Source organism: Pteropus medius, unplaced genomic scaffold, assembly GCF_902729225.1.
Source record: "Pteropus medius unplaced genomic scaffold, Ma_sr-lr_union100, whole genome shotgun sequence".
In the NCBI taxonomy this organism is placed as follows: domain Eukaryota; kingdom Metazoa; phylum Chordata; class Mammalia; order Chiroptera; family Pteropodidae; genus Pteropus; species Pteropus medius.
This window is the reverse complement of record NW_024349798.1, coordinates 2,258,406-2,272,304: the sequence shown is the minus strand read 5'-3', so window position 1 is coordinate 2,272,304 and position 13,899 is coordinate 2,258,406. Positions and strand designations below refer to the sequence as shown.

At 46.6% G+C, this 13,899-nt stretch overlaps 1 protein-coding gene across 1 annotated transcript in view; it reads right to left on the bottom strand.

Annotated features, from left to right (window-relative positions):
• Positions 1-13,899, bottom strand: part of GTF3C1 (general transcription factor IIIC subunit 1) — a 68,510-nt gene that overhangs the window by 37,548 nt on the left and 17,063 nt on the right. The window contains exons 7-10 of the mRNA XM_039884684.1: positions 4,013-4,180; positions 2,335-2,450; positions 918-1,230; positions 156-370 (exon numbers count right to left, since the gene is read on the bottom strand). Of these exons, the coding sequence (XP_039740618.1) occupies positions 156-370; positions 918-1,230; positions 2,335-2,450; positions 4,013-4,180 (812 nt within the window). The remainder of the gene's footprint in view (positions 1-155; positions 371-917; positions 1,231-2,334; positions 2,451-4,012; positions 4,181-13,899) is intronic.

The following is a 13,899-nucleotide window of genomic DNA, read 5'->3' as shown; positions in this document are numbered from 1 at the left end:
CCTTACTCCCCACAGAGCACCAGTCCATGGCCTGGCACGGAGCAGGCACTTGGCATCTGGTGCTTTTTGATTCTGTTGTTGCTGTTGTGATTCTTAAGCACAGAACTGATGAGGCTGATGTCCGCCCGCCACAGGCTCCCACTGTGAGCTCTCACCTTTGGGTTTTCAAGCCTGACCTCTTCAATCACAGCTATGTCGCCACTGTTACTCTCCAAGCAGCTGGAGCCAAAGGGCACGCTGGGGTCTGAGGAGCTGCTGGTGTCCAGGAGGCCGTCCCCGGTGACAGAGCTCCAGCAGGCTTTCTCCTCGGCAGCTCCTGGGGAGGAAGATGGCTGCTTCTTCAACGGGTGTAAGTTCACCTTCCAGCCACCTGTGGTGGAGGGCAGGAGTAGAATGAGTGAACTGCGGCCACATCAAGGCGGGCATGAGAGGGATTTACACTCAGCAGCCAGACCAGACTGACCCACACAGGCCGAAGGAGTCCATTTGGTCAGTTTAAAGATGAACGGAGTGGACCAAGCAAGCAGCACGGTGCCCCATTCTTAGCTGGATATCAGATTTGCAAATCTGTCATCAGCACCACATTCGTATGTTTAAAAATAAGTCTTCTAAAACTAAACTGAACACTTAAGAGGTTCTCAAGTTGTCGGAGGGAAGGGACATTTATGAAATTCCATCCCTTGAATAGTAAGAACAGCAAGCAGAAAAGAGATAGATCACATGACCGTATCCTCTAAACTTATGATGATGTGATGCATATGACACCAACAGGTCCCGAATTAGGACAGCGCCGAGGATATCCTCATGTGTCTGCTGAACCTAACAGCCTGTTTTCTGAAGACACCCGGAGCAAGGAAAGATTAGCATAGCTCAGACTGAGGGCGCACCCCTGCCCCTGCCCCGAGAGAGCCCAGTACCCTTGGTGGGGGTGGAGTGATGAGGCTGGGTGCCGATACCGACGCTGGAGGATCTCACGTCCGCCTGTGATCCTTTGCCTCTCCTCCTGCTGCCGCTGCTGCTGCCCTCCTCCTCGCTGTCCGACTCGGAGAGGAAAGCGTCCTCTCCTTCGGGCAGGAGTGACTCCTCCGGCACCGAGGCCAAGCTCACTGTGGTCAGCAGCTCGCTCCGGGCTTTCTCCCTTTCATACTGCCGGCTTAGGTCGCTCTCCTCCGCGAACACGCAGGAGATGTACTTGGTAGTCCGCTGCCGCCCTTCGTCTTCCATGAATCCCTGGGGGGTGAGATGAGTTTAATCACACTCAAAAGGGGATGCTGTGACACACAGGCATTCCCGTGACCCACGGGTCTGTGGCGTCGGTGTCTATTTCCTTATCGTTCCTGAGTTCCCCTGCAACCCCTCCATCTCACCGCTGGGCCCCAGGTCAGGCCCCATCGATGCTCCCTCATACGGCTTCCTGCCTCGTCACCCCTCAGGCCCCGCTTCTACAGGCCTGTGGAGGATAATGTTCTGAATCGCAGTCCCCAATGTGTGTCTGCGCCTTGAGGATGAGGCCCTAACTTGGTCTTCTGCATGTCCCCAATGCCTGGCTCAGGACTAGGCCTAAAAGAAATGGTTAGTAGGCAGTGTTTGTTATGCAAAATTCGACAGTTCAGAACTGTTGTCACAGACTGGTGACAACATTCAGCCACTGCCTGGGGGACTGATGATGAGATCATCTACCCCGATCCACGTTCATTCTATCTTCTAAGACAGGGAAGAGGGGCTCTCCCAGGGCCCTTAATGGCAGAAAGAATAACATTTTTTTTTATATACCAACCACATGCCATGGAAGTGCCACGTGCCCCACAATTATTAGCTTGACTATAATACTCTCTTCCAGCAAAATGGCCAAAAAGTTGGCAAGGAGAGAGTGAAGCTTAAAGGGCTGAGACAGCAGATCTGAGTTCTGAAAGGGGAATGCCAGACATGTATAATTAGCCAGCTCGATGTCCCCAGGAGCCAGACAAGTAACATAAAAGAGAGGCGGGGCTTGTGGAGCCCTGGAGAGCACCTGCTTTGTCCAAAGGGGTGTCTGGATGCCAGCCAGCTTCAGCTGGCTCCCCACACAGGAGGGCGCTTCCTGTGCTGCCACATCTGCTGACTTTTCAATGCTGACTACTCATTCATCTTTTAAAAAGTAAAAACCAACAGAAACCACAGTGAGGGGGAAATAGGACATGCCCGTGGCTGTTTTCAGCCCCCAGGGCAGCCATTTGCCTCCTTGACAGAGATGGCAGGCCTGCCTCATTTCCTGAGGTGCTGAGACATTCCTCCATAATTCCACTGTGTGCACATCCAAAGATACTGAATTGTGCAGAGGACACTCGGTGTTACCTTGACAACTTTGAATCTTTGAAGGAGACGACACAGCATTCTTGCTTCCAGTTTTCCCACATTCATGGCCACTCGGATTTCAGCTTGGGAAATTCCTTTCGTGCCTCTGCGTTCAACTGTGTGAAACAATATACTTGAACCCCAACCTCTGCAAAGGAGTCATTCTGCACAAGCCAATTCCATCCACCTTTTTAAAGCAGACATTTCAATGCAGTGAAACCAACCAACAGAAAAAAATAAATGCCTCCTCTCTCCCTCCCTCCAAGAATCTCTAGACAATACTGCTCACAGCCAATTTTAAGGGCTCGCTATCTGACTCTTCCATGTTAAAACAGTAAGTCAAGCGATCAACTGCTGATCTACTAAGTTCCAATAACAATTTTTTTACCCAGTAGCAGGGAGTTCACTCCTGCACATGAATGAACTTTTTCAGATAAATGAAATTAACTCTTTTAAAAAGCATTAAGATAATTTTTAATTAAGAACTTTAAAATTTTCCCTGTCTTTCTCAGTAGATTCAGAGGCATCGTGGACACTGATTACTGTAGTGTCCTATAATAGTCATCGGTCAGCAGGGACTATGAAAAGAAATCACGCTATTTGGTCCTATCCAAATGACCAGCAGATGATTGTCTAGTTGTTGGCTCCTGCCCTGCTACATAGTCATTGCTCAGTGCTGTTATTGTATCTCTCTCTAAGAAAAAGCCCTTTTAAGCTTACGGGTCTACTGGGGACTGGGGACTCTAGGAAGGAACCTGCTAGGAGTGAGGCAGGGTGGCAGCAAGTCCCTCCAGTAATGTACACCAAAGACCTTTGACTGCTCAGAAATATTTTCCCCTTTATTTCCTGGTCCATCACACACTTGCAGCTGCCAGGTAAAACCAATCTGGATAAAGGAGGTTCTGCCGTATTGTACGTGTAGAAAATAAACATCAGAATGAAAAGAGGTGACTGGGATGTGTTCTCATAATGAACTAGTGATATGTTACTGGTGGGGTAAAATGGGTAAGGGCAGCTTTTCCCAAACGGGGTTCTGAGGAACCTATTCTGAGTGGTGTAAGAGGTAATAAAAACTGCCAAATGGCCGTCCAAACAAGCTGCGCTGATTTGCCAGTGTCTCTGTACCTGCTGGCTGAATCAGATCTCCTGCTGCCGCCTCACCTGCTCCGTCCTCCTCCTCACAGGGACCTTTGGCCACACCACCTATGGCACTAGGTCGCTGCCGTCTTTCATAGATTTTAGAGATCTCGATGAAGGGTGAGCCTTTCATCACTAGAATTCCCAGCCTGCAGCGACTCCAGACTAATTTTAGAAGACAGTACGTGGCTCTCAAATCTCTGAGTAATAATATTAATAGCTAATTGCTATAGTGCTATCTACATGCCAGGCACTACACCAAATATTTTAATCCTAGTCCTCATTACGTGCTAGGGTTGATTTTATCTCCATTTTGCAGATGATGCTTGAAGACCTTGCTGAAGTCATAGCGCTAACAAGTGGCAGAGCAGGGATTCAAACTCAGATCTGATCCAAAAGCCTAAGATTTTCAAGGGAACTGGGGTGCTTCCCTCTGTGTTACATTCTCAAGAGCAGAGCCCTCTTTTGACATGTGGGTGAAGCATCTCTCGACTCAAATGCTCGGGAACCACACGGAAACGGATGTGAGGACAGGACCTACTGAGTTCGTAGGTCTGCGTGAGCATGTCCCGCTCGTACACGATGTCCACCGGAGGCACTGCCTTGGAGATGACCTCCTCGTCGTCGTCGTCATCCTGGTCATGGTCGTCTTCGACCTTCCGTTTGAATTCCTTCAGCAGCCTGAGGCAGCGCACCATGACGTCAGTCCCTAGAAACGCAAACACATGTTTTCCAGCAATGAGTAAAACGGCGTTGTGTAGGGGGAGGGGACTTCAGCAGAGACAGAGGCTCAGAGGAAGGTCATACACAGCATCGAGTTTGGAACATTTAAAACTGCATGTCTTCGGGCTCAAGACCTGAAAATTTACTCCATAAAATGCCTTTTGTTTTTAATATAATTAGTGAACAAAGAAATGCAAAGGAATAATAAGGTGCCATGTTAGTCTGATTAGACAAACAGCAGCCTGCTGCTTGAGACAAGCTCCATGCCTGTCTTTTCACATCACCTCCCCAGCCCCCAGAACAGTGCCCAGCACACAGGAGGCACACAAGCAGTATTGCTGAAAGAATGAAAACCATCTTTCTCTGAGTGAGCCCATATCCAGGTGTGAATGAGTTCTACAACCCTTCCTGGCCATTTTGGGAGGCCTTAACCCAGTGATTCCAAGTGGGAGAATTTAGTCCAAGAAAATAGCTCCAAAGAGGTGAAGCTGCCACTATAACGCAGCATTCTGTATAGCACTAGCTTTTATGAATAATAATAAGCAGTGATGGAAGACTGAGTGGCAATACCTGGATAAGCCACTACACACTGTGGGCTGGCGCCTGCCTTCAATCACACTGCACCTATATTCAACCTCCAAAAGCACAGTGTAGGAAAAATGACAGTGTGTGCCTATGGCTAGAATGAGAGAAAGGTACAAGGAAAAACTGAAACATCTTGACACTTTACACGTGCTAATTCATTGGATCCTGACAACCTTAGAAGGCACTTTACAGATGTAGAAACTGAGGTACAGAGAGCTCAATTAACTTGCATCCAACAGCTTGCAAGTGACAGAGGTAAAGTGACTTGGGCAGGGCTACAGGTCTCCAACATGGGAGAAAGGGTTATGCACTAAGATGTCCTATGATTTGTGACAGTGTAGAGTAAGAATAATGTCCCTCGAAGATGTCTATGCCCTAATTCCTGGAACCTATGAATACGTTACCTTCTGTGGCAAAAAGGACTTGCAGGTGTGATTACGTTAAAGCTTTTGTTATGGTGGTGGTCAGAGGTTTTGAGATTTTCCTGGATCATCCAATGCGCCCAGTGTAATATCAGAAAGCCCTTGGGAAGAGGGAGGCAGAGTGACAGATTGGGAGATGTAATGCTGCTGGGTTTGGAGAGGGAGAAAGGAACCCTGAGCCACGGGCTGCAGGTGGCTTCTAGAAACTGGAAAAGGCCAAGGAATGGATTCTCTCCTAGAGCATCCAAAAGAAACACAGCCCTGTTGACAGCTTAATTTTAGCCCAGTGAGACCCATTTTAGACTACTGACATCCATAACTGTAAAATAATAATCCGTGTTGTTTTAAGTCACTAAGTTTGTGGTAATTGTTACTGAACATAAACGGACGGTTTCTCCAGCAGCTTTCGACAACACATGGAGGTACAGAATCCTTGGAACCATCACAAGGGATGGTGGCCATAAAGCCGGTCTCTGCAACCCAGCACCTCCTGTGCTGGAGCCGTGGCCACAATGGGCCTTCCTGTGGGGTGCGAAATGCCCACACCAGAGCTTCGCAGACTGCTGTCTGAGCCAGGTCAGGTCCAACCACCCTAAGGCAGGGGAGTCTCGTGGAGACAGAGTACTTGGCTGGCTTACAGGTGAAGTTTACAAATAAGAAAGCATCTCAGGGCCCCGAACTCATCAGAGCGTTACCCTCAGAATAAGGTCTGCTGAGGCTGACCGGCCAGAACCCTGCAGGAGCGCCAATCTGGGGCAAACGGTCAGCAGGAACATGGGCAGCCTTGACAGTCCTGAGGCACCAGCTTGGGACTGACTCCCCTTTACTCCTCAACGGGACAGAAAAGCCCCCAGCTCATGACTTTTCAACAGTGGAAATGTGAAGCCCGTGTCACAGTCCAGGCCTCAGGCCTTGGCTCCCTTTGCACCTGCCATGCTCTCTCAGTTCTCTTGCTTTCCATGGCTTTGCCCTTGGTTCTAGGCGCCTGACTTCCCTCAGTTTCTCACTCCCAGGATGGGAGCCTAAAGTAACCGGGAGTGGAGACATAAGGAAGAGGGGACTCTTGGGCCCATCTGTATGGATGAAAACTATTTCAAGGCTCGGGTGACTGGGTCGGGTCCTCCCTTGGGTCAGAGGCACCTGATCCCTCGCTCACCCAGCATGCAGGCAGAACATTGACCACCAAGCCAACCCCCACAGGGTCTTCCCCTCCGTCCTCTAATCGAGCCCCTTCTAATCTCCAACCCCTCACCTCACCCTTAAAAGGTGCTCACAGAACAACCGACTGCTCCTAATAATAAAACTACCAGTTTTTGAATGGAGGCCACATCACAGACACTGATCTCAGGTCTCCATGTGTGACATACAAGGAGTCCTCACCAGTTTTAGCGGGTAGGTGCTACCATCCTGTTGAAATTTGCTCAAACTCTCACCTTTTAGAAAATGAGGATTTACCAGGAAGTCTGCTTTAGAGCCCAGGCCCTAAACCTTTGATGACATACGGCCCCGGATGGAAAGATGTCCATGTGACTGAGAGCAGTGGCGACCTGGGGCCAGCGACACTGGCTTCTGTGTCAGTGGCAGCACAACGCATCACTTGGCGGAACAGACCGGCATGTTCTCAGCAACCCAATGTTCTTTCTTCCACTCCTTTTTAACTTCCTTGAGGGGCTCATTAGCCAAGAAAAGATACACAGAGCAGCTCTCCAAATAAACACAAGTGGAAGAGGAGAAATGTTACTAAACTCATGGACTCGAAGGGCAACAAAAAAAACCCCTTCTCGGTCTTGAAGCCTCTGCTTTGCACAGCATCAAGGTGGCAACTGTTCCCTCTTCTCTGCTCCTAGAGCATGGACACCTACTCCATCAGCCTTCTCCAAATGGCACAGCTGCCTCCTCTGCTGACAGATGGATGGATGGTCAGAGGAGTGTGGGGATAAACAGGCTCCGGGGCAGGCAGATGCACATCGATCTCGGCTCTACAATCTCCCATTTCTGTAACTTTGGGGAAATGATTTAATATAGCTGTTTCCTACTTGGTAAAATGATATGACAGTGTTCTCTATCTCACAGCTTAGTGTTAGGGTGACCCCAGATAATGTCTGTACAGAGGCTAGCACGGAGCGATCACTCGACCCGAACACCGTGCACTTGCTGTGGGCCAGGCATTGTGCCAGGGGCATTACCTGAATGAACCCAACAAATCTCAGTCCGAGGCTAGCAGGCCTCTGTAAGCCCCATGGTACAGATGTGGAAGCTGAGGCCCAAAGAGGTTAAGTGACTTGCTCAAAGTGATGGAACTATGAAATGGCAGAGCTAGGATTTAAGCCCAAGCTGTGTGAAGCTCCCAACCAACACAGCAGTTATCTTTAATGGTATCACCAGCACCTGGCACAGTGTAGAGGATGACAAACATTAGATGAATTAAAGACAGTTGGTCCCTTCTTGCCACGTAGGAAAGCCCCATAGCTGGCCTAAGGTCATGGTGGCCTGGCTCCTGGAGATAGGTGGGAACTTGCCCCTGCTCCGGTCCTGAGCATGGGATTCAGGAGGGCCCCTGGACAGGCAGGCTGTTGGCTGGGGGAGGTGAGGGTGATGCCCAAGGACCAGGTGGCTCACTGCAATCACACTGGACACTGTGAGCCCCAGGACTGACAAGGAGCTTGCGACCCAAGGGAGGCAAGTCTCCAGCGCACCATGAGTGGAGGGTGGCCTTGCGCGCCCTCGGTTGCTGGTGAGGTTTCGGGCCATGGGGTCTGCAGCCCCGCCCATCCTACACACGCAGCTGACCGCTCTGCTGCAAATCCCAACCGTGCCGACATTCTCCTGTGGGAAACCCCGGCCACTCACCCGAGCTATGTCTGCTCCAGTCCTTCTCAGCATACCGACCACAGAAATGTTTCCCTTCCCCGCGCCATGTCGTATGCGCCCTTACTTTGCAAAATGTTGTTAGCGAGGAAGTGTGCACAGCGGTTAAGAATCTACACTCTCCTGCCATAGCTGGTGTGTGAACTGGGCAAGCTTGTTGCCTTCCTTCAGCCTCAACCATCCTGCCCGCAAACTAGGGCTGCCACGATGTCCAGCCTCAAGGGGGAAACTGCCTGAGAGAAGGCAGGTACAGGAACGAAGTGCAGCCTGTGCTTCAGGTTCCAGGTGACAACTCGGGATTAGTTTCACTGGCCCTTTATATATTTCCCACAGTTCTAGAGTTTTATCAGCCTCCGAATTTAAATGTTTACCAGTAAAATCCCTTCAGCTCATACTTGCCCTTTTTAAGGAGCCTGTTCCAGACCACAAATCAGCTAAGGCAGCGAGAGGAAGACTCCAGGCAGCACAGCCAGGCAGGGGAACACAGCCTAGCAGTCCATCTGAGCTGCCACCTCAGCTACCAGCAATTCCCTGAGGAACTGCTGGCCTGCTAATGGCAACCGCTGACACCAGGGTGCAGGGCTTTCTTTCCAGGAACAAAAGGCAGGAGAAAGAACCACTGCACAAGCTTTCAAGCACATGGGATTTCAGGTTATCTAAAAATGTGGTGTGCTGATATCAGCAGTCCAACACAAAGGGATCATGCAGCTCTTTTGTGTCCAAGATCCAGGACAGGCTGACCTTAGCATGAAGAAATAATGGCTTAATTTAGACATTTTGAAGACCCAGAAAAGAAGGGAAGGGTGAATCTTGACTGAGCACCTAGTAGTAGCCAGGCACCGTGTCAGGTGCTTTTAGGGGCTATTTTACTTAATCATGTGTGGACTCTGCAAGTTACTATTGCCATTTGTAAGAGAAAGGAAGTCGAAGCTCAGAGGGGTCCAGTGATTTGACCAATGTCTTAGACCTAGCAAGTGGCTTTTCTTCCACACTAGGCCACCTGGCTAGGTTAGAATTTCAAATTTCTACCAGAAAGTATCATTGTAAAGGAAAACCCAGAGTAGCTATGAAGTGGAACCAACAGCCCCTGTTTCTCAAATTCCCAATGAAAACTCTCACCGAGCTCCTGGCAGAATGGTACTCACAACTGTGATCATCCCAGGAAAGAACAAAAACAAGATGAGAACAAACAAGCACCAGGACAGATTTCTTCTTAAAGAGCCACAAGCCAGGGGGAAGTCCTACTGGTGAGCCAGGTAGATGTTATATAAATTCAGAGTGTTACTCTCCCCGCAATCCCCGCCAATACACACACACACACACACACACACACACACACCCTGGATGTGAGCCAGGCTGGTCAGTGCTAGGGAGTCATTAAGACAGTCTGGGACTCGAACAATAAGCAAGCCAATGGGATACTCTGAGGAGGTAACTCACCCTTAAGTAACTGCAGAGAGGATGGCCAGGGGCTGGAAACACTGAGTTAAGGGTGGCTCCCAGAATGACAGAAGAGGGTGCTGGAGCCCATGCCCAGAGGTTAAAAGTATAGGCTCTGGAGTCAGTCCATCTAGGGTGGACCTGCCTCTGCCACTCAGCAGCTGTATAACTGTGGACAAGCGAAATGACCTCTCTGTACCTCAGGGTGCTCAGCTATAAAATGGGGACAGGACTAGTGTCATGCCAGGACAGTGCCTGGCATGACAGGAGTGCTCAGTAAGTAGGGCTTTCATCCTTGCTACTATCACTACTCCAACCTTGGAAAACACAACTCTTGAGAATAAGAGCCATACCTAGTCACCCAGGCTGAAAACGTCAGATAGCTTGAGGCCTTTGACACAATTTCACAGCATCTATTCTGCATTGGGCCCAGAACAGGTAAGATGAATAGGACGGCGTCCCTTCCCCTGCTGAGAGAGAGACCAAGCAACGCAGGAAGACGGTATGCTTGGGCCTCACACGAGCCTGGCTTGGAGTTCTGGCTCTACCCTGGATAAGCTGCTATACTCTGAGCCTCAGGCTCCTCATCCACAAAACAGGGATAATTGTAACAACAAATCTAGACCAACCTGGGGGTAAGGACGAAATGGTGAATGCGTGCAAGTGCTCAGCATGCCATCCAGCTGGGTGACCAATGAGAAGCTACAGCACGCTCAGGGCCCTACTGCCAGCATACAGAGTTGGTAAATGAGAAACAGGCAAGATGGGACTAGCAAGGGAAGGTAGAGAGGAGCTAACATTTGGCGGGGAGGGTATTAAAGGATATGTAAGAATTACCTGGCAGAAGAGGATAGGTATTCCAGACAAAGTTGGAAGGCATCAGCAAAGGCACAGAGGATAGGCTCATATGGGGAAGTGGTGGTTTTTTATCTTATTATTATATTGTTTATCTTAATTATTAATGATTGTAATTATTCATCGATTTTTTATTCAAGGTCCTTAAATCAATTTTCTCACTTTTAACTTAAAGAAATCATGCTATTTTAAACTGTGTTCCCTCATCACCATTTTCTAGGCTTTAAACTTTTCCGACAATCTTTTTCTTCTCTATGCTCACCCTTTACCCTTTTGTGTTTCTAATCTTCATTCTTTTTAAAGCTCTTTTAAACATTTGTATTCATGTTATTGCATATTAATCCTTCTTAATATGGCTCATCCCTCTTTCTTAGCTTGCACACTTTAATCCTACTATAATTTTTAACATGTCCCCTTTTGTCCTTTAAATGACCTTTAATTTAGTTTGCTATATCCCATTATATGTTGCTTGGTTTTGTTTTTTATTTTAACAGTTTTATTGAGATATAATTCACATACCACACAATTTTCCCACTTAAATATGAGTCAATGATTATTCAGTATGTTCACAAGTATGTGCACCTGCCACTAGTCAATTTTAGAACATCTTCATCATCTTAAACCCTTTAGCTGTCACCTCTCTGTGCCCCCATCCAGCCCTAAACACTCACTAATCTTCTAGATTCCCTATTCTGGATTTTCCTATAAATGGAATCATATAGTAATGGCCTGTTGTGATTGGCTTCTTTCTCTATCAAATGGTCTTGGCACCCTTGTCAAAAATTAGTTAACGACATGAATGGAGGAAGGTATTTGCAAACGACGCTTCCGACAGGGTCTAAATATATAGAGAACTCACACAACAACAACAACAACAACAAAACAATCCAATTAAAAAATGGGCAGAGGATCTGAACGGACACTTCTCCCAAGAAATACAAATGGCCAACAGACATATGAAAAGATGCTCAACTTCACTAGCTCTTAGGGAAAATGCAAATCAAACCACAATGAGATACTACCTCGTACCTGTTAGAATGTCTATCATCAATAGGACAAGTAATAACAAGTGTTGGAGAGGTTGTGGGGAAGAGGAAACCCTTGGGCACTGCTGGTGGGAATGTAAATTGGTGCAGCAACTATAGAAAACAGTATGGAGGTGTCTCGAAAAGATTAAGAACAGAATTACCACATGACCCAGCAATCCCTTTTCTGGGTCTCTACCTGCAATATTTGAAAACATTTATCCATAAAGATATATGCCCCCGATGTTCACTGCAGCATTATTCATGGTGGCCAAGACATGGAATCAACCGAAATGCCCTTTGATAGATGACTGGGTAAAGAAGATGTGGTATATATATACAATGGACTATTACTCAGCCATAAGAAATTATGAAATACTGTCATTTGCAACACCATGAATGGATCTTGAGATTATCATGCTAAGTGAAATTAGTTGAGAACCACATGATTTCACTTATGTGGGATATAAAACTGAGAGCAACAAATGAACACAACAAACAAACAGGGACTCAAGGACACGGACAACAAACAGTTCAGTGGTTACCAGAGAGAAAGCGGAGGGAAGGTAGATAGGATAAAGGGAGTCAAATATATGGTGATACAAAGAAATTTAGCTTTGAGTGGTGAACACGCAATGCAATATATGAATGACGTATTATTGAATTGTATACTTGAAACCTATATAATTTTATTAACCAATGTCACTCCAATAAATTTAATTAAAAAAAAAAATCAGTTGACCACAGACGTGTGGGTTTATTTCTGGACTTGCAATTCCATTCCATTGATCTCTGTCTACCCTTGTGTCAGTAGTATGCTGTCTTAATTACTATCACTTTATATAAGTTTTGAAATTTGGAAATGTGGGTCCTCCTAGTTTCTTCTTTTTCGGGATTGTTTTAGCTTTCTGGGTCCCTTGCAACTCCATATGAATTTGAGAATTAGGTTGTTAATTTCTACAAAGTCGGCTGGGACTCTGACAGGAACTACTCAATCTGAAGATCAGTTTGGGGAGCACTGTGTGGTACGATGTTGGCTTCTAATCTACGAACAGGGGATGTTTTCCCATTTACCCAGATCTTAAATTTCTGTCAACAATGTTTTATAGTTTTCAGAGTATGCATTTTGTACTTCTTTTGTTAAATTTATTCTTAAGTATTTTATTGCTTTTGATGCTATTTTCTTAATTTCATTTTTGGATTGTTCATTTAAAATTGTATAGAAATACAACTGATTTTTGTATATTCATCTTGTTTTCTGCAAATTTTGCTGAACTTGTGTTTTATTTCTTAAGAGTTATGGTGTAACATCTGTGGGAAGAATCCACATCATAAACAGGCAGATACAGATGCTAGGACTCCCACCCCATCCTCTTCAATGCTCATTGCCTTGTCACTGAACTTGGAATATCTGCTCAAATGACCATCTCGGGCATTAGACGCAAGGAGCATGACTTCTGTCAACTGCTTCCAATTGTGATCATTTTTAACTTCTCTCTCTCTTCCCCCGTCCTCAGCACAATTTAATAAACACAGGATGACTATTAAACACTTGAAGAAATGAATCTAAATTTGCAAAAGAGATCAGATCAAGTTGACTGTTTTCATTATCAAGGTTTTTTTTGCTTCTTATAAAATAGATCACTGCGGCTTTCTGTAAGGCATTTGAAATATGCCTAAATCCAAGCTCTTTATGGGCTTTTAGAAACAATTCATAGAATCCAGGCACACCTGTAAATTTACATGAAGTAATACATCATCTTTATTTATTATTTAAGCCTTATCTACTCCATAATGCCTTAGAGGGAAGATTTTATGTTAATTTTGGATGACAAAGCTCAAGGCAAAAAAAGACTAACACTGCATTTATCCCTTGTCTCTTATACAAGAAAAGTAACTAAAGTGGCATCTAATTAAATTAAATTTGCTTAACATTTATTTAGCACCTACTCTGTTCCAAGCAGACACCGCATAGGCATTAAGGATGGAAAGTATGTGAGAGGTATGGCCACTACCCTCAAGGAACTCACACAATAACTGGAAATAGTCACACAAATAACTGAGACAGTGTGACATGGGATGTGAGGGGAAGGTTGACCATGAGGCTGAGCAGCAGAGTGGTGGGAGACAAGACTAACTACCATGGGGATGAGATGAGCCTCTTTGCACAGTTAAGATGGGATCACTGTGCATGTATGTGACAATCTAAAAATTCTGTTGTCATTATATGGGGTGCCTGCCCTCTTTATCTGGAGTAAGGAGCCGAAGTCACCACTTTCCTCAATACCCAGGCAGCGTTCTAGGGTACTGACCCTCCTCAGAGGGCTCATCTTCCCAGCACTAGGCCTCAAGATAACTGGGACCACTCACTGAGTGACAGGCCCTATGAGCATGATCATACCTTCAAGATCAGGTGGATAACATACCAGTATGGAGCTGGCTGTGGATGCCACAGCAGGAAGCAGGTGCCTCTGGAGAATGTGGAAGGCGGGCCCCACGGAAAGGGGGCA